The sequence below is a fragment of the Syngnathus typhle genome, linkage group LG10 (genome assembly GCF_033458585.1).
Source record: "Syngnathus typhle isolate RoL2023-S1 ecotype Sweden linkage group LG10, RoL_Styp_1.0, whole genome shotgun sequence".
Lineage (NCBI taxonomy): Eukaryota > Metazoa > Chordata > Actinopteri > Syngnathiformes > Syngnathidae > Syngnathus > Syngnathus typhle.
In genome coordinates, this window is record NC_083747.1 from 3706177 (window position 1) to 3725407 (window position 19231).

General features: G+C 42.3%; 3 protein-coding genes across 6 annotated transcripts; all 3 read left to right on the plus strand.

Annotated features, from left to right (window-relative positions):
- The first annotated feature begins 2475 nt into the window (after window positions 1–2475).
- On the plus strand, window positions 2476–5031 carry gpr20 (G protein-coupled receptor 20). The gene is made up of 6 exons (XM_061289664.1): window positions 2476–2697; window positions 2769–3035; window positions 3676–3920; window positions 3989–4073; window positions 4142–4267; window positions 4447–5031. Exons 1-6 carry the CDS (start codon window positions 2485–2487, stop codon window positions 4630–4632), a joined length of 1122 nt encoding a protein of 373 aa, XP_061145648.1. The 5' UTR covers window positions 2476–2484; the 3' UTR covers window positions 4633–5031.
- Window positions 5032–5721: 690 nt separating this feature from the next.
- slc45a4b (solute carrier family 45 member 4b) lies at window positions 5722–14309 on the plus strand. 3 transcript variants are annotated; one of them, XM_061289609.1, is made up of 14 exons: window positions 5722–5887; window positions 6968–7243; window positions 7456–7719; window positions 9582–9770; window positions 9832–10011; window positions 10334–10980; window positions 11064–11222; window positions 11303–11569; window positions 11644–11763; window positions 12159–12258; window positions 12347–12427; window positions 12501–12631; window positions 12736–12804; window positions 12875–14309. In XM_061289609.1, the coding sequence occupies exons 3-14, from the start codon at window positions 7506–7508 to the stop codon at window positions 13148–13150; spliced, it is 2433 nt and encodes an 810-aa protein (XP_061145593.1). In that variant the 5' UTR covers window positions 5722–5887; window positions 6968–7243; window positions 7456–7505; the 3' UTR covers window positions 13151–14309. The 3 variants fall into 3 exon arrangements, with proteins under 3 accessions (XP_061145593.1, XP_061145595.1, XP_061145594.1); XM_061289611.1 differs by having other exon boundaries at window positions 11321–11569; XM_061289610.1 differs by having other exon boundaries at window positions 11067–11222.
- A 648-nt stretch (window positions 14310–14957) lies between these two features.
- tbrg4 (transforming growth factor beta regulator 4) lies at window positions 14958–19026 on the plus strand. Of its 2 annotated transcripts, none has more exons than XM_061287998.1 (11): window positions 14958–15039; window positions 15533–16021; window positions 16083–16403; window positions 16559–16733; window positions 16834–16991; window positions 17061–17171; window positions 17336–17480; window positions 17551–17784; window positions 17862–17973; window positions 18053–18167; window positions 18502–19026. In XM_061287998.1, exons 2-11 carry the CDS (start codon window positions 15617–15619, stop codon window positions 18601–18603), a joined length of 1878 nt encoding a protein of 625 aa, XP_061143982.1. In that variant the 5' UTR covers window positions 14958–15039; window positions 15533–15616; the 3' UTR covers window positions 18604–19026. The 2 variants fall into 2 exon arrangements, with proteins under 2 accessions (XP_061143982.1, XP_061143981.1); XM_061287997.1 differs by having other exon boundaries at window positions 14971–15179.
- The last annotated feature ends 205 nt before the right edge of the window (window positions 19027–19231 follow it).

Consider the following 19231-nt stretch of genomic DNA (forward strand, 5'->3'; position numbering starts at 1 on the left):
GTCTTTCACTTCTCCTTGCTTGACTCACACCCTGGAACGTCATGAGTGACCCTAACACTCCCGCACAAAAACACATCATACTCTCATCCACCTGTCATTTCTGTGTTCATACATACAAACACAATCATAGTCTTCATTTCTCGCTCCGACTTTATTTTGTCCCCCTTCGCTTCTTTTCTGTCTACCGTGTCCTGCGTCTTTTCTCCGTGTCCTTTCTCAGTAACAGGTTGATCCATGGCCTCTTGTCCAGACATCCGTTTTTCCCGGATGTTTCCGAGGAACGTTGCCAAGCTGTGAGTGATGATGATCCTCTCAACAGGAAACCAGGAGACAAAAACCTGTCTTCAGTTTGTCAGATGGGACGTAGCAGAGACCTTGAGGTCAGGCTTAAAAAGACTCTGCACATTTTTTAAATCAGTACATGTTAGCTGTTTAAAGGAAAATATGCTAATGCTAATTAGTATTTGGGATTTAAGTTAGCATAAATTGCCTTCATGTCCTTGATTATTTTTGTCTTTGCCATTAATTCAAAAATGTCCTCCATAAGTGGGGTGGCCACGGCCACCGCTGGCCACCGGCTAGCTCCGCCTCTGAAGACCGACGCCCAGATTTGAACCCCCAACCTCAGAACTATGTGACCAGTGTGTGGGTGTGTGAGTTGTGCTATTAGCATACGATTCACATGGGCACGCATGTCTGATCAAAATGTAAACAGATTCTCAGACTTCCTGTCTGAGGGTCAAACGGCGGAGGGGATAGTGGCCACCGAGTGAAAGGGAGGGAGGGATGAGAAGTTAATAGGTGGAGAAAGACAGAAGAGAGAAGGAGAAAAAGAAAAGCAATTGAGGCCTTTGGTGAATTGAGGAACCATGCATGGAGAAAAGAAGCTACAGGGACACAAAATGATAATGATGATGATGACACTTTGTGTGAAATTTTGTAGGGCAAGGTGAATCAGGACAATGAATGCAAAGCCCTGCGTGGAAAACATCACTGCATCAAGGATTTGAAGCCTCCTTAGGGACTGCGTGAATCTCCTGTTGGGCTATTTTGGTTTTCTCTCAAGGTAAGAAATACTCTCATGGCCTGAGCGATGCAATTACTGATTTTTATATTGCAGCACAATCGTCACTTTGGGATCCAAAGTGGGATTTATTTGAGTGTTTACAAAAATATATACTATTGAGCATCACTCCCTTTGCTATAGTCCTCACAAGCTTATAGAGACTCCCACGCTGCTAGAATTTATTTGCGATGTGCCTCTGAATCCCTCCGGACTCCTCGCCGAGACTCTTTGCAGTCGTTGCATCAGCTCTATATTTGATGTATTATATATACAGCAAGATGCTGACAGTATGCATTGATGTATTGGTTAGAAATATGTACTTAATAAATGTAGAGAGTCCATTAGGGCGACCACACAAGTATGTTTGTAAAAAAAAGAGAATATATTGACTCAGAGAGTGTGTCTAATGGTTAAACTGTGGTGGGATCACCAAAAAAAAAAAAGTAAATTAGCAAATTTTTCACTGGCTGTGGAAAAACATTGTAGATCTTAACAAATAGTGGAGCTGCTTAGGATGGCTGCAAAAATAATGTCTTGTAGGTGGCCACTTTTTTTTATACTGTGCAATAGGTAAAGGTCGCCATGATGTATTACTTATGGTTGTTATTGCTCGCTGAACATTGTTTCTCCTTTTTACAATGAAGGAGTACACAGCCCGGTAGAGATGAAAAAATTCAATTTAGACAAGAAGTAAATGTCATTGTTGCATTTTTTTTCTTCAGCTGGCACATTAGGTTGCTTCGAAAGAAAAATGCGTGTAATCCTTTTAGTTTTGCGGAGCAGGGAATATATCCACATAAATTGGCTAGACGGATGATAGATGGATAAGAATTTTTTTTTTAAATCCACTAAAAGCAGACAACTATTAAAATACGCAGGCAGTGTAAACACAAATTGAGACATGTTGGATATATAAGCTCATATCAAAAAAGTTTATCTTGATGAGAATGAATAAATTGTATTTATATTCCCTTTGCGCTGTGGCAATAAATAACATTATAAATAGATAGCGTAAATAAACTGAAGATGTGGTTTCATTATTTTGGTTGTTGTTGTAGTCATGCCAGCATAAACAGCTGAGATTGTGCCAGACATAGTAGTAGTTTCAATTTATGTTTAATTAGGCAAGTGTTTACATTTAGTTAGCTTTTTTTTTTTTTTTTTTTAAAGTGCCCTCCTATTTATTTATTGTATTTATTTATTTTTGTTTATTATTATTATTATCATTTTTTTGGTCACCACCAGCACAGCTATTATATCTCATGTTCACAATAAATATATTCTGCACGATCCATTCGTTAAGCAGATTTCGAAATTAGACCCTCGATAAATGTAAGAAAAAAAAAATCACACTGTCTGCATGTATTCTTTAACCTATGTACTGTTAAATTTGCATTCTGCTGCCATCATCAGCATCCATGTCCGTCATGATCACCGTGAGTGCAAACAGCACGCCAGCCTGGACTGTTAGCAACACTTCCCTTGTCAGCCACTCGGACATATCCAGTGTCAGCAACACAAGTGGCATGGAAGCCTATCTTCAGAAAATAGCTCATTTGGACGAAGGCCTTTACAAGGACTTCTATGGACTTTGGATCGCGCTCATGGTCATAAACTTCCTCATTTTCCTGGTATGTAAATGTAATTTCTGAATTAGCATGTTTGCTGATTGTATTGTTGATGAGAGCGTCTCCAATTTCAGGTGGGCATGGTGCTCAACACGTTGGCTCTTTATGTGTTCTGTTTCCGCACCAAGCAAAAAAGCTCCTCGGTGATCTTCACCATCAATTTGGCCGTGACTGACCTGTTGGTCAACCTCTCCCTGCCGACACGCATCCTGCTTTACTACAGCGGAGGGGCTTGCCTCACCTGCTCCTACTTGCACGTCTTCAGCTACTTTGTCAACATGTACTGCAGCATCCTTTTCCTCACCTGCATATGTGTGGACCGATACCTCGCCATAGTGCAGGTGAGTTTGCCGACAAAAGCCGTAGTTGGGGGAAAGAATTCCCCTGAAATGTTAAATATATGATAATAAAAATGACATTTTTTGTTTTCTTAATTGAGCTTTAATTGCTTCTTCTGAAAGGATTTTTCGGTATCAAAAATCGAATTCCAGGTAAAACATTTCATCTTTTTTTTTGTGCTCACAATAACCAAATGTCAAAATGATCGTGGCTTACAATAACACTGGTCCAGATTTTTTTTTTTTTTTTTTTTAAATCAGAGACAAGTAAAGGTTAGTTAAGTGGATCTTTTTCTGAAACACCATAATAGTAAATCACACAAAAAAAAGAAAATATCTCAAAAACCTGATGTGTAAAAAAATAAAATTAAACATTTGTTTGTTTTGTTTAGATCAGCATTAAAAATTAAATTTAGGGACACTTATAGCCATCTCTGATTAAAAAAAATATGTTAACTAATGCAATGAATAGACTTTTAAGCAACAAAAAATTGGTGTCATGTTTGAACACTTAGGCCTAGTACGTCACTGTACAATATATTAAACCGGCATTTGTGAGGTGATAATTGATCTGAATTGTTTAAGAATCCGATTTATTCTAATGATCTGCTTAATAAAAGCAGTAACTGTCCTGTCCTTGCAGGTTGAAGCATCCCGTCGGTGGCGCAACTGCGGCGTGGCTAAATGCGTGTGTGTCTGCGTGTGGCTTTTCGCCATCGTGGTCACTTACTCCTTCCTGTCCACGGCCTTCCAACATACAGGCTGCTTCTTCTCCAAGCTCCTCTTCCTCACCTTCACCGAGTTCTTTCTCCCCCTCGTCGTCATCGTTGTGTTCACCTTGCGGATCGTATGGGCGCTTGCCGATCAACGCCTGATGCAGCAAAGCAGGTACAATTCAAATTCTGCCTCCATTTTGTTCACATAAAACGTCAGTAGATTGTGTCGTATCCGTGCAGGAAGACACGAAGGAGGGCCATCCAGCTGCTGACCACGGTGCTGATCATCTTCACCCTCTGCTTCACACCATTCCACGTACGACAGGTAGAGCTGGCACGCTCTTATCGATTTCAAAAGTCCAACAGATATTGAATTGTGTGTCTGTCACGTAGGTGGTGGTGCATTTCTACCCCGATATGCCTCACCAAGCCATCGTCTACCATTTGACCGTCACACTCAGCAGTCTGAATAGTTGCATGGATCCCGTGGTCTACTGCTTTGTGACAAACAACTTCCAGGTATATGGATTTGAAACCTTTTTTTTATCATTATCAATATGAGATGGAAAGTAAAAAAATTAAAGATGGAAATAATGTGCTTGCATAATTTTGCACACCCCAGGACAGGATTCCCCCCAAAATTAAAGCAGTCTTTATAGAGTAATTTAGTTATAACTGAGTTTTACTTTCCTGCGCAGGCGACGATGAGGAATATTTTCCGCCGTGCCGAGGCCGAGCAAAGCAGCGGTGATATCATCAGCATGCAGCACAGCTCCAAGGCCTCAGGAGGGGAGGCCGCCACCGCCGTCCCTAATAATGTGATCATGATGAGCACCATTCCCCCTTCACCACTGAAAGGCACTGAGGGGATTCACAAATTGTAAATCACATGAGGAATTTACAGCATCAACTGTGGGACAGCTAGCATATTGGACATCATTGAACAGAATTGATAAAACGAATACAATTCATCATTGAGATGATAAGGATTCGCTTCTGGCTTGACATTTTACGTTGCAGAAGGAAGCAAAGCGGAGGACTTTAATGGTCACAAATCAAATGTTGCCATTAACAAAGGAGCTCGATGGGAATGAGAAAGAGGGAGGAAATACAGGAATTTTAAAATGAGACAGACTACACCTGTCACTGTTTGGATAAATAATTTTATGGCTTGGATTACCTCAGAAGAGTTCAAGACAGCGCCAAGGAACAATGATGCTTTTTGTACAGCAGAGGGCAGCATTGCTGGGAGAAACATTCTGTAGAGCTTTTGATATATTGTTTGGTGCAACACTTTTAACAAACTACCTGTCATAAACGCCACATAAAGGCTCCATTCAGCATTAAACAGCACTTTGATGTGGACTTTTTTTGATTCCAATGATGTTTTACCGTTTTGGACAGGGATGAGGGTTAAAATACCCAAATCTGACACACTGGGCTTCTTTGAGAAGTCAGAAATGAATGAAGCAAACGTTGAACCTAACCCAAGTGAATAAATTAATACGATTTGACGTCTTATCTCGGAAAAAATGATGGACTACAAATCGTAAAATATTGCAATATTAACATGAACATGATCTCAACAAAAATTAATACAGTATCAACATGTAATATTGATCAAATTGATAATTCATAAAAAAAAAAAAAAAAAAAACCTAACTATATATTTGCTCAAATGAATTTAGCATGAGAAATAATTTACATATGGGTGTGTTTTAGATCTCGGCCACTAATTAAGATAGCATCATTGGTTTAACCGCATATATTTAAAACACTATACGTGATTCTATTTTTATATTACACCATTTTTTTAATTAAATACATTTTCAATGGCCCAAATAGTAATGATTGATATACATTTAATTCGTTGATTTTTATTATGTCGTCATCTTCCGGCAATAAAACGTATGATGACGCAACTCGCTCGCTTTTCTAGCCACGCCTCTCTTTGTTACTGTGGAAACCGGTGAGATTGAGGGGGCCGTACTGTAGTTGCAAGTGAAGCGTTAAAACCTCCTGCTTTAGCTGCCAAAGGTTAGCCAAGCCCGCTAGCCCAAACTGAGCGCTTCGCTGTCCGCGGTATCCAAGACAATTCGCGACGAACAACCGCTGTGTTTATGGAATAACATCCCTCAGGTATAGTTTGTGCATCGTGATTCATTTCCAAAAGTCCGATTACTTGAGTTACCGTTTAACCACAGGTTAGCGTTTCTAGCCATCAAATCGTTCAGTGCAGCCGGATTTGACGTATAGATTATTTTTGCTCTACCTGACAACTGCTCGTGTTAAATGAAAAGTAAAGACAGCCTACTAAAAACATGTCCCGACTGGCTCAACAATTTCCACTAATACCATTCATTCCAAGGTGGGGGTAACATTCATTTAGGAGGTGCTATCTACGTAGATATTGTTCTTTTCACGTGAATGTATGATTCTTTAAAAAAAGGTTGCATCTGTTTGGATGCTGACAAAGCCAAGTTGATTTATGTTGATTGCTCATCATTTTGCCGGAGTTCATCATCAAAGTTTGGTGAGTCAGACGTGGTGTCATCATTTTTGGCATAAAGTCCAATTCCTGTGAAGTTTTCTCAAAGCATTTGCATCAAACGTTGAATAAGCAGAAAAAGTGATGACGGTAGATTAAAATCCACACCACATAAAGTGAGGCTTAATCTTGAGCTTTAGTTCCAAATCCATTCAAATTATTATTGTGTTAAGATATATTTTTCCATAGCCTTCTGAATTGTTGACACTACTGATGACAAATGTTGCTTCATCAGAAGATCTTCGCATCATCAAATTGCTTCTCATCCCAATGTTCAAAGCTCCTCGGGGGGGGGGGGGGGGGCATACTTGCGTGGTTATCTTGGGATAAACTATATTATGATGCCGGCGTTGCATGAATTCACTTTTCTTCTGTTTATTAACTGCATCATTGAGCAGTCACACGTGAGTGTAGTGGTGATCAAAACATGATATACTGTAACGTGGAGGCTCCAGATCAGCTCGGGTTCTTTACAAATGCTATTCTATCTTCTCCCTTTTATTTGCCTGAAGGTTGATTGTTAGTCCAGATAAATTTGATTTGCAATCTCGCCTTAAACACATCACGTGTCAGTGCGCTTACAAAAAAAAAAAACGTTCTGCATGTGGAGGATGAGTTCAAATCAATACAGGTAGTCGATGCAATCCTGTTTTTGCCCTGTTTCTCTGCAGGTTGCCGTATTTATCGAGGAACCCGCATGCATTTTGACCCCGAGCAGCCTTTGCTTCTGCCTGGACACGCTCTGCTGACAAATCTTGCACAATCCAAAAGCTTCCACTACCCCATGCTGCCGCTGTTACTGCAGTTAGTGTAACTCCAAACCTTTACCCAGCTTTCAGGTTTTTTATCATACTGAGGAACATTGCCGCTTCCCTGCTGAGTTACGTGATCAAACCTTCAGAAAACGGGATGGACAGGATGGGATTTTCCTCATCAGCCATTTGTAGGTAAGTGGTGGAGGTAATGCAAAGAAGCAAAATATTTATTTTTTAAATATATAATATATAATAAAGATTTTATATATATATGTATATAATATATACATTTAAATTCAATATTTTAATATATATATAAAATATAAATTTGTTTTATTTTAATTTTATTTTTATATTTATATATATTGAGGGATATTTCAGCTAGTGACCTCTCTCGATTTTAGAATAACAACCGCAATTTAACTCGACAAAGAAGCACGTAGCAAAAGCAGCAATGGGAGAACTGTCCCCCTCCGAGCTCGACAAGAAGAGGAGGCCGACGGAAGACGGCAACGAAAGTGAGCCGGAGGATGCAGAGGAAGCATCGGGGCGAGGCATGCAGCAGATCCCCCTCCACCGCTGGGTCATGCACGGAGCCGTGATGTTTGGTCGAGAATTCTGCTACGCTATGGAAACTGCCTTGGTCACACCTGTTTTGCTTCAGATAGGTAAGAAAACATTTCAGCAGTGATAAAGATCATCTACCGTACCGCACTTGTTAAGCTATTTGAATGAGTTTTCTGGCAATTTTATTGCTAACAACAATAAACTAGTTTAATGATTTAAGATTTGAGAGTCAAATATTAACATGATCGAGTTGATGGATGATATTCCCTCATGGAAAACAAACACTTAACAGAACAGAACAAGCCAGTGCGAGAGTTTCCTTATGTTGCCGTTTTCAACTGTTACAAAAGCCGAACTCTCATTATAAGGTTCTTAAGTAAACACTCTAACGGCCCTTACTGTATTTACTTTAGCTTCAAATCCTCTGTTTGCCCCGCTAACTTAGTTAAAGTCATAAAACGGCAAAGCCTCGCTTTTCCATTTCACCAAGCGTAAACCTTTTATTGCACTCGCTGCTTTTTAGCAATGCCCATCTTCAAATTCCCTGCGACGGGAACGGGCAAACAGTTTTTTGGGAAGCGGGTCGGCATTTGGGACGCGTTGCAGCATAGTGTCACGTAACCCGCGTGCCCGGCCGCCAATAGCTCTCAGCAATGTCAATGGCAAACGGAACAAAGGCATGTTTTCCTGGTATGTCAAGAATGTCCAGCGCAGCACATTTCAGCTTCACCGTCTTTCTCCGCGTTTGCGATATTGAGAGAAAGATTAGCTTTACGAGCCTATTCAGGGCCTTCTGGAGGTATTTGCATTTTCGAAGCGTCCCGCTTTGCTGCGCTGTTTCCCAATCGCTTGAAAATGCAGATGCGGTTAGTTTTGTTGTGTTTTTCTACCAGTTGTGTTATTTGCCGGTTTGGTTATACGATTTCCCAGTGCTAAAAATGCATTTGCAAACAGACAAACAGGTCAGAAATATTTTTTTTCTCTATCACAACTTTGCGTCGGCGATGTCACAATGGCTTCGTTTGAGAGCAATAGCACCTCTGCTGGTTGCAGTCAAGTACTACGCGCCATTTTCTTTAATCGCCTTCTGATATACGTTTTAAAACAATCCAACGGCAGGAAATTTGCTTTCCGATATGTTGTCCGACAATATGTATTTTGGCGAGATGAACTTTGAACTTGTTTTTTTACGCAATAAAAACATTTGAATTGACTCACAGAAAAGCGGAACATATTTTGTCACTTTTCCATCTAAAGTCTAAATCCTCACCTATTTAAAAAAAAAAATCTAATTTTCCTAAACTGCTGAATGTATACTAACTCCCCCCCCCCCCCCTCCCTTGCATGCTTTGCAACTGTAGCCGCAATTGTGTTGACTTAAGAGGGTATTGAAAACCTCAGCAGAGGAAGGCGGCGTGGGTAACATGTTCTTCCCGTGAGAACCGGCCAGCTGACTGGCTCGGAATCCAATGGAGACGAAAACAAAGCTCTACTTCTCTACAAGGGATGGAAAAATCTCAGCCGTTGTTATGAAGGCCGACCAACATGAATGCGTGTACTTCAAACTAACCAAATGTGTGCAGGTCACAAGTTCACCTGGAAGTCTTATTGTGGTTGGTAAGTTGTGTGCTTTAATAATAATAGTCATCGGTTAGCGCAAGCTAACTCGAAACTAAGAGACACAACGTCAATGCATGAGAAAAATATGAATGCTGTCATTTAAGAGCATTCGTTCCAAAACGGGCAGCACAAAGCTGCCTCATAAAGAACCAATTCATGGCAGTGAATCATTTTACAAACGATCACAACTCTCGACTGTGCTGGAGACTAAAGTTAGAAGGTTCTTTTGTCAAAGGGAACCGTTGAGTGTCCCGTGACCTCTCCTTGAGTCGAAAATTTCTTTCGAATGAATTGATTCTATTGTGTGTGTGTGTGAATATGTGTGTTTGTTTGTGTGTCCTAGGTTTGCCTGAGCAATATTACAGTCTCACTTGGTTCCTCAGTCCTGTCCTCGGTCTCATCCTCACACCTGTGATGGGCTCGGCCAGCGACCGCTGTACGCTGCGATGGGGCCGGAGGAGGCCATTCATACTGGCGTTGTGTGTCGGCGTGCTGCTCGGCATGGCCTTGTTCCTGAACGGATCGTTAATCGGTGAGGTCAAGAGGTTATTGTTAAAAAGAATGAGAGTTCACCAAAGGACATTGCGTTTCAGGCCTTTCCATCGGCGATAGCCCAAGTAGCCAGCCCATGGGCATCGTCCTCACCATTTTGGGAGTGGTGGTGCTGGACTTTTGCGCCGATGCGTGCGACGGACCCATCAGAGCGTACCTACTCGATGTTGCCGACACGGAGGAGCAAGATATGGCGCTAAATATCCACGCCTTCTCAGCAGGTAACCATTCCCACGTCTTCCCGTGTGTGGGAACATGTTTCCGAAGGACCCATCCCTCAGTTTGGATTATTTCAATAATCCATTAATTATTTTGTCGATTAATTAATCAGATTTTTTGGAAGAGCATGTTTATTCAAAAACAAGACTAATACATAAATAATAATAATGATGATGATAATAATAAAAATAATACAAATAAATCATAAAAATTGGATCATACCTGTTGAGAAGCTGAAATTTCAATCATTTAGACAATTTTAGATTTTAAAAGAAGTATCAAAAATATTTTTGGATTATTGTACTAATTTGCGTGTCGCTACAGGTCTTGGCGGTGCTTTGGGCTACATGCTAGGCGGTCTCGACTGGACCGGCACAGCTCTGGGCCAAGCCTTCAAGTCCCAGCAACAAGTGCTTTTCCTTTTCGCTGCCATCATCTTCATCGTCTCCGTCATCCTGCACATGTTCAGCATCCCGGAGAAGCAGTTTGTGCCAACTCAGTATCTCAACAACGCGGCGAGAAGAGATTCCACCAGTCAGTCGTCTTTCCGACTTGTTAGTCAGACGCCGCTGCTTCTTGAAGCTATCGTAGAAGAGGACCCTCCTTGCCGAGAGAACCAGAAATCGGAACACGAGGCCAAGGAAATGGACTTTCTGGTCATGGAGCGAATGCGGAGTAAAAGCGACTCAGTCTTAGCCATGCCAGACACCAAAATCAAGCTGGATCCTGACCTTGACCTCCAACTTTTCCTACCAGAGGTACAGCAGGCTTTACCTGAAATCCAGGTAGGGCTGGAAGACTGCTTCAAGCCTTCAAACCAGAATATTGGGTCATTGAGTCCCGGGGAACCGCCCAAATTTACAGATGGAGTTGTGGAATGTGGAGATTCTGCCTTATCTGAAGTTAATGGCCTGTTGAATGGTCCTCATGAAGTTAGTCCTGCCTCTGAAGGCCCACATCTGAAACCAAAGGTAAAGTACAGCTTCTATTAGATGATTATTTTTCCCAAAGAGCTGTAAGACTTTTATTTTTGTATTTGATGTTTTTTGTGAAGCAGACCAAGCAAGCTAACGGGGTTTCCGCCGTCAACACTGGCTTGTCCCCCGCCGAGAACTGCAACGCCAACAGAAACCACCCCTGCAACAAAGCCGGTACTCGACTCCTCAGCGCCACCGCTTCCCCACGGCCGCACAAACATACCTTCTACCGACAAGTAAAACGCATTCCCGAATGTCTCCCGTGAAGAATTGTGAGTGCCAAAGCAAAAAAAAAAAGCCTGTGGTTCCAAATTAGTTGTCCCTGTTTCTTCAGCCTTCCTTCACATTTTCCTATTACGGGCGAGTGAGATGCCAGCGTCAGCGACTCCGACGGGCAACCACCTCAAGCCCCGTGCCCATCGCCACGTCCCGCAGCCTGAATGATCTGAGTGACCTGCAGCTGCACGCCTACAGGCGGGAGTTTCAGTTATCCGAAAACAGTTTGTCTTCAGAAGGCTCCAGCAGCGATGACGGACCCAGCAGGGGCACCACCGTACGACTGCTCTGGTTGTCCATGCTGAAGGTGAAGGACCATTGCAGTATTTCTTTATTTGAAATGACGATGTCACGGTCTCTTCTGCTTTTTACACTGTGCAGATGCCAAAGCCGCTGTGGAGGTTGTGTGTCTGTCACCTGGTCACATGGTTTTCCTACATAGCGCAAGCCATCTTCTACACAGATTTCATGGGACAAGTCATCTTCAATGGTGACCCCAAGGTACACACGTACACCCACACCTTCCTTTGTTGTTGTAGAAAACCAATTTAATAAAGTGATGTCACTATATTTTCCCAATCCATTATAAAATATTAAATTTGTATTTAAAAATTTATGCAAAATATAATTCCATTTTTAAAAAAAAGTTCTTTTATTTAAAATGTTCAATATTTTTATTTAAAATTTATTTTAACATTTTAAATACAATTTTATTTTGCATGAATGAAAAAGGATACTTTAAGATGAGATTGGCTTGTTAAAAAAAAAATAAAAAATACACAAGCGCACTAATTCAATGTAATGCGTTTGGGAATGTGGCACTCAAATCATCAGTCTATTTGAAACACTTGTAAAGATTTTCCTCAATTCATCTCTTTATAATATTGTTTTTCTAGGCACCGGCCAATACCACAGAGTTTCAGAATTATAACAGCGGGGTCCAGATGGGGTGTTGGGGGCTGGTGGTCAATGCGGCAACTGCAGCTCTCTGCTCAGGTACGAAGACTCAATTTCTCCAAAATGGACTGCCGTAATGCTCCAATAATAACCCTTTTCTCCCACGTGTGTTCTATTTTCACACCAGCCGTCCTTCAGAAGTACCTGGATAACTTTGACCTGAGCATCAAGGTCATCTACATTATGGGCACTTTGTGTTTTGCAGCAGGTAAAGGATGCGGGACAAAACCGACAGCAGCTACGTATGTCATGTTTACAATTTTGCCTTTCTACCCTTTTAGGAACCGCGGTGATGGCTCTCTTTCCTAATGTGTACGTCGCCATGGTGATGATCAGCAGCATGGGCATCATCTCCATGAGCATGTCCTACTGTCCTTATGCCTTACTTGGACAATATCATGAAATTAAAGAGGTACGGATTTGTCAAAATTGAATTTCTTGGCATTAAAAATTGGAGAAAAAAACAAATTTGTATTTATGTTAGATTCTCTGCTTTTTTTTTTTTGCTTTTCTCAGTTCATCCACCACAGCCCGGCCAACACAAGAAGAGGTTTTGGCATTGATTGTGCAATCTTATCATGCCAAGTGAGTCAGCATCCTTATTTCATCTTTGATGGAAAATGGATGGATGTCTCATTTTTTTGTATCTTTCCAGGTTTACATCAGCCAGATTCTGGTGGCATCGGCGCTGGGAGCAGTCGTCGAAGCCGTCGGCAGCGTGCGAGTCGTTCCCATGGTGGCTTCCGGCAGTTCCTTCCTCGCCTTCCTGGCCGCCAGTTTCCTCGTTATTTACCCCGACGAAGAACCCGAGGGCTCGGACGAGGATTCCAGAGACCGGGAATTGGCCCGTTTGTCGGTTGAGCTTGACCACAATGGAGAAGATGGTGATGAGAAGCTGAGAGAAGGCCTACGGAACACTCCGATCGCCTGAGCCTAAATGAAACACAAGAGGAAGAAATGAGGCAGAGATGGAAACGTATGAAAAGCGTGATGGTGGAAGTCGGATTTGCACATATAGGTCTCCTTTGTGTTCTGCACATCCCATTGCTACCTCAACTCAAACAAGGTAAAGCGGACTAGACGGACTGAATGCGTGTGACGAAAAGCATTTCTAGCACTTTGTGTCTCATTCCTAGATTAATAATGCTGCAGTAATACCTACCAACTACTTCAATAATGATCCTGTTTAATTGTCACCTCTCCTACATTTCAGCTCAGGAGGAAAATACGTTTGTGTTCCTGTTTTGTTTTCCAAATAGCTAACCTTTAGACTTCACTCAGCAGCAGGTTTGACTCTTGATCTTAATTCACTGCAATCACATTGATTTACATAACCAGTTTCTGTTTTTGTGATGGGAGTGTCATGCTCTCTTATGATGTGACCCCAAGTGGCATTGTGAAATGATACTTTATGCCAGTTTTGCTCAACTACAATTTTTTTTTTTTTTTTTTATGACTACGCTCATTGTTCATTTCCCAGCTCACAAGTACCTACTTGGAAGTCAACTAGGATGAGTGACTTTTAGTTCATAAGGGCCTTTTTTTGACCTCCCATTGTGACTTTTAATTATATTTTCGGATTAGTATAAGCTAACCTTGGGCAGCGTAAATATGCAATTTTTTTTTCAGGAGTTTTAATTCAACTATGCAGGCTGATAAGTTACTGTTAAGTGCCTCTTAGTGCAGAAGGGTCAATGTAGGCAAAGCAGTTTTCAAGTCATGATTTGGGTTATGCAACGTTTAACTCAGCAAGCCTCAGGACGTGACGTTGATTAATATTTAAAAAAGAAAATTCCTTGCTGTGAACTACCAAAGGACTTTTGTTTATCTTACCGATACGGATGGTACGTTGAAGCCTGAAGCAGGGTGTGTTTATTTTTTCTGTGAGTGAAAGTATATTGGATTTTATGTACATGTCAAGAACTTTTAAGATTTGTACTTGGATTCTGTCCCGTTTTGAGTTGAAAGGTCATCACCACTGTTTGGGGTGGTTTTGTTTTTTTTGCTGCTGTACAGATTTTTATATCAAAGATTTAAACTGTTTTCAAAAACCAATGCTTTGAAGAAAAGAAGGCTACATCCACCAACAATTGTCATTTGTCATTTTTTTCAGCACCTCCCATCTGCACACATTTTGAGCACTTAGAAAAGCCCGCCCCTGGCGGTCAATTAGGGAACAGCGTGAAATTTTATTACATCGTTTATTCACCCGAGTTGTTTCCAAATGCGGATCGAAAAGTTTTTCATCAGGTAAATGACTTGATATCTTGTCAAACGTTTGATGAAGAGGTGAGTGATGCACTTTTTTATTTGCTATGTCAAAATTGGGTTATAATGCGTCTTATTTGTACCGTCACGTGTCAAATATGCACCAAAAACTATTATTATAATCGTAAAATATTCTAATTTAGACATTTTTCTGATAAGTAGTAATGTGAAAAACAAATTACACGATTATTTTAAGACTTTAAAGCAGGATTAGGAAGGGCAATTGTATCTGGTTGTACACTCAATGTATTATTTATTCATTTCTTACTATATATTACAAGCTGAATAGTTAGTACTCAATATATCCTGATTAACGTATTCAACAACAATTATATGATGTACACGTGCGTTATTTGTATATTTTCTAAACTTTAATTTTTAAATTCCATATTGAAAACATTTGACAATAAATTACTAAAATAACATGTACGAGAAAATTCAAACGGGATTATCCGGATGTGACGTAAATCCGGTCCGTATGGCCTCTGACGTAATTTTCCTGCGACCGGCGTCTGCATCATGAATCTCCATGTGAAGCTCCAGTTCCATTAAGTATATAATACAATTTGTGTTGTGCGTTGTTTATGACAATCATTGGTGCTGCGATACATGCCGGGCTACTTCCTTTTGCAAAGAGACCCGTGAGAGGAGAAGAAACTACTGATTGAGTCCTCTTTCGTCTCCGCGACAAGGTCATTATTTCACTTTTCTCGATAGCTAGATCACCGCTGCCTTTGCACGCACGTCCTGTCTCTCGGTACTACTTGTCAATTGCGCTTACTAGTTGACTTGTTAGGCTAGTAGCAAAATAGAGACTCATGACTTGTGTGAGAGGTGACGATAGTACTCACACGCTGTACTTATGTAATATTAACCTGTGTAGAAATAAGGGGTTCGTAAAAGGTGAAGTTCTGAAATCATTTACTGATTTAAAAAAAATGAGCTTTCCTGTTTTGTCCACTTTGTTACATCGCATGTGGTCATAACATAACACAAAGTCATCGTCTGTGTGTAAGACTCACTATGTTGTCCAATGTCATTTTAGGACAAATGTGGAATGGTGGACTTGGCTGCTGATAACTGAGATTATATTCTCCTCTTTCTGCTGTGGCCTCACCTCCGGAGCCCAATGGCCACTCGTTTCTTGGGCAGATATGTCCCTCTGCTATGCGGGGCCTCCTCTCGAACCTCATCCGCTCGCCTGCCTCCATCAGTCACCGGCCTGGCTCACGTGCAGAGGAATCGTTGTCGGCCGTGGACTATGGAGAGGTCGCTATGCGAGAGGCGGGTGCTGAGAAAAGACGTGGTGTATTTAAGCATGCCGACTCGCACCCAGCTGGATGAGATTCTGGAAAAGGCTGCGGTGCCCGAGGAGATCCTCGTTGCCTGGGAACAACATGGAGGAAATGGTAATCAAGCAGCTTCTACTCTGTTGGCGTGGACGAGGATGATGCAGAAGACGCAGGCTAATACTCACCAACTGCATACCAAGGACCCGAGGCTGCGGGACATCATGGACACTATAACTCGGCAGGTGAGGAATCTGCCAGATGTCAAAACCGAGAGGACGACTGACCCATTTCTGTATCTTCCAGATATCAACTGTGTGGAACGGCAGTCTTGTGTCCATCTTGCGGGCTCTTTGGGTGATGGGCGGCCCTGGCACAGATCCGGTGTTGGCTTCTATACAAACGGAGGTCTTGTGGCGAATCCGCCGATTCAGCTACAAACAGTTGGCCTTCCTGGCTGAGTGGGGGAGCGGCAGAAAGGCGCCGCAGGACGTAGCCATTGTGACGGCAGCGCTAAAACAGCTGGAACTGCGCTGGACGGAAATCTCCGATGCCAAAACTGTCTGTGCGCTCATTTCCAAAGGACAACACCTGTCGCCTGTCCTAATGGACAGACTGGAAGACAAGGTACGTTGAGGTCTATATTATTAAATGTGTCATTTGTATTCTTTTTAGATTGCCATGACTGTATTATGCTGCCTCCTAGTGGCAAGTCTGAAAATGTACACACTGCGCAGTTCAGTAAATTATACTCAGCTTTTTTTTTTTTTCCCTTCTCGAAGGCTTTGGAGCTCGTCGAAGTCTTTTCAGCTGAAGAAATTCTCAAAGTGTCCGTGTCTTTAGCTGTGCTGGGCCGCAGATCCGTGCCCCTCCTCAGGGCGCTGTCCTACCATCTCCTGCAGAAACCGTCGGCAGAGTTCACCACTCCGCTTATACTCCATATGGCCTTTGCGTTTGGTAGTAACACTTTTTATGTCTGCTCTCACATCAGTACTTTTAGTTTTAGTTTGATTACATTTTAAAAGTTGGTGCTTCTTTCATCATTGTGCTTCTCCAGGTAAGCTGAGTTTCCACCAATCGCAAGTGTTTCAGCGAATGGCATCCGAGTTGCTGCCGAGAGTGTCTGTACTGACCTCCGGCGACATTATGCGCTTTGCAAAATCAATGGGCTTCCTCAAATGGCTCCACATCCCGCTCTTTGAGGCCTTTGCCGAGGTCAGTCCTTCTTGCTGTCTTGTTCAGATGATTTCTTTTATTTTTTTAACCTTTGTTTTTGTTCCCCAGCACTATGTGGAGCACAGTGACAAATACAGCACTCTGCAGCTGTGTAACATGCTCATGACGTTTGCCAGACTGAACTTTCAGCCGAGCAAAGGAGACGAGTTCTATGCAAAAGTAAGATGATGCTACCACCTCATCACAGGTTTTTAAAGTGCGGCAGCAACTTGTGTGTGTGTGTGTGTGTGTGTGTGTGTGTGAGCCAGAAAGTAATAAAATCCATTTGTAACTGTTTCTACCCTCAAATATTTACTAATACTGTTTGTATGTGTTGCGTTCAGGTTCATCCCGTGCTGGAGAGCTCCCTCTCGGACATGGAGCCTTTTCTTCGGACGGATGTCGCATGGTCCCTGTGCGTGCTCCAGCAGGCCAAGCCTCACTATCTCAGCCCGCTCATCCAGCCGGAACACGTCGCCAAGTTGTCAAGTGAGAAACACGTCTCCAGCGCGAGTAGTCCCGAAACATATCGATCGTATTTGCCCTCACCCCACCGCAGATGCCAGTCCGGTTCGAGTGGAGAACTACCGACTAAAACTGCTCCATGTCGCCGCCACGCTGCACCTGGAGCATCCTGAATTATCCTCATCCCGCACGGACGTTCCGCCTGTCCCGGCCAGTACCTCCACACTCTCCCCACTGCAGAGCAACCTGAGAGAGACTTTGGATATTTTGGTGAACAGGCCGGAGATGCTTCGCACGGGCGTCAGCACTGTGTATGGATGGACTATTGGTAAGGCGGCCGATTGTGGTCACACAGAAGGCGTGACTAGTTTATAAGACCACTGCGAATCTCTTTCCACTCTTCAGAGGGTGAAGTGGTCGTGGATAGTGACAACAAGCCCATCGACTTATCCCAGCTGAGAGCTCCTCATCTTCCGAACGGTGGCGGGAAGCAGGCGTTACCTGAAGGGGCACGGCGGTGAGTTAGGGAAAATAGTATTTTTGTGTCCATGTCTTTCTTTGCTAAAGTTGTTGTGCTTCCCGGTGTTGTGTTGAAGGATGGCTTTTCTGGCGTGGGATTTCCCCAACTTTGGCTCCAAGAGTAAAGACCTTCTGGGGCGCTTCATCATGATGAAGCGACACTTGCAACTTGCCGGCTTCATCTTAGTTGACGTAAGAAAAGTTTAAATAATTAACCCGTGTCTCTCAATTATTATATTTTAGGACACTGAATCTAAAAAATTGAAATTGTTTTCAATGCGCAGGAGCCGCCGTTTTTTTAATTGTTTTTTTTATGATTTTGAAATTTCTACAACTGATCTGCTCACTATTAACTTTGGTGACGCGCTGGCAAACCAGCAGGGGGAGCTCTGCTGTGATTTTCATTCATGATTGTTTTTCACCTTGATTGCTACAAGTTCTGGTTCTATGATAATCATCACACTTTTCCTTTGTCCAACCAATCTGGCAGCTCGGCAAAATATCGAAATGCGCGTTCCTGTTTCAGGTTCCTTATTACGAGTGGTTGGAGCTGAAGACGGAGCATCAGAAGTTGTCCTATTTAAAGGACAAGATGGGCAAGGCTGTAGCCGAGGACATGGCCAAGTGAACCGGCTCACCTCGATCACAATTGCAAACTCGGCTCAATCAGAAGCTTTCCCTCACAAACGGAACACCGGGGAATGCAGTAAACAAACACACACATACATTAAAGAGTGCAGCATTGCAGAGGAGTGTGTGTGCACCGAAAACAAACCCAACTAAATATCATATATAGATTGACTGTTGTTCCCGTGGCAACGTGTTTGGGGGCTTTCCCTGTTTCCATGGAGATGCTGAGCAAGAGTTCCGGAGTCAGAAAAACCAGCAGCAAGGTCTTCACTTGTTCTCAGCTCCGAGTTGCAGCATCTGTAAGGAATACAGAACATTTAGCTAAGATGTGATCTATGAAAGCATTCAATTGATGGTAATAATTTATCAATGTGTTTGAGTCATCATGTGATGGAATTAAAAAATGTTTTATTGTTAATTACTTCTGCTGTCGTGCGGACACTGCTTCACGTTGGAGTCCAAAGCCCCCCCCCCAAAAAAATCATTATTTGGACACTCTAGTCATGTCAGGAAGGATTATGCAATTCACTCAATTTAAACTAGCCATTAGACCCATTTGTATGTTCGTCATGACTTCTGCTCTGCTCCGTAACACTTAACAGTGCCGTGGGAAGTTTTGGGTTGCC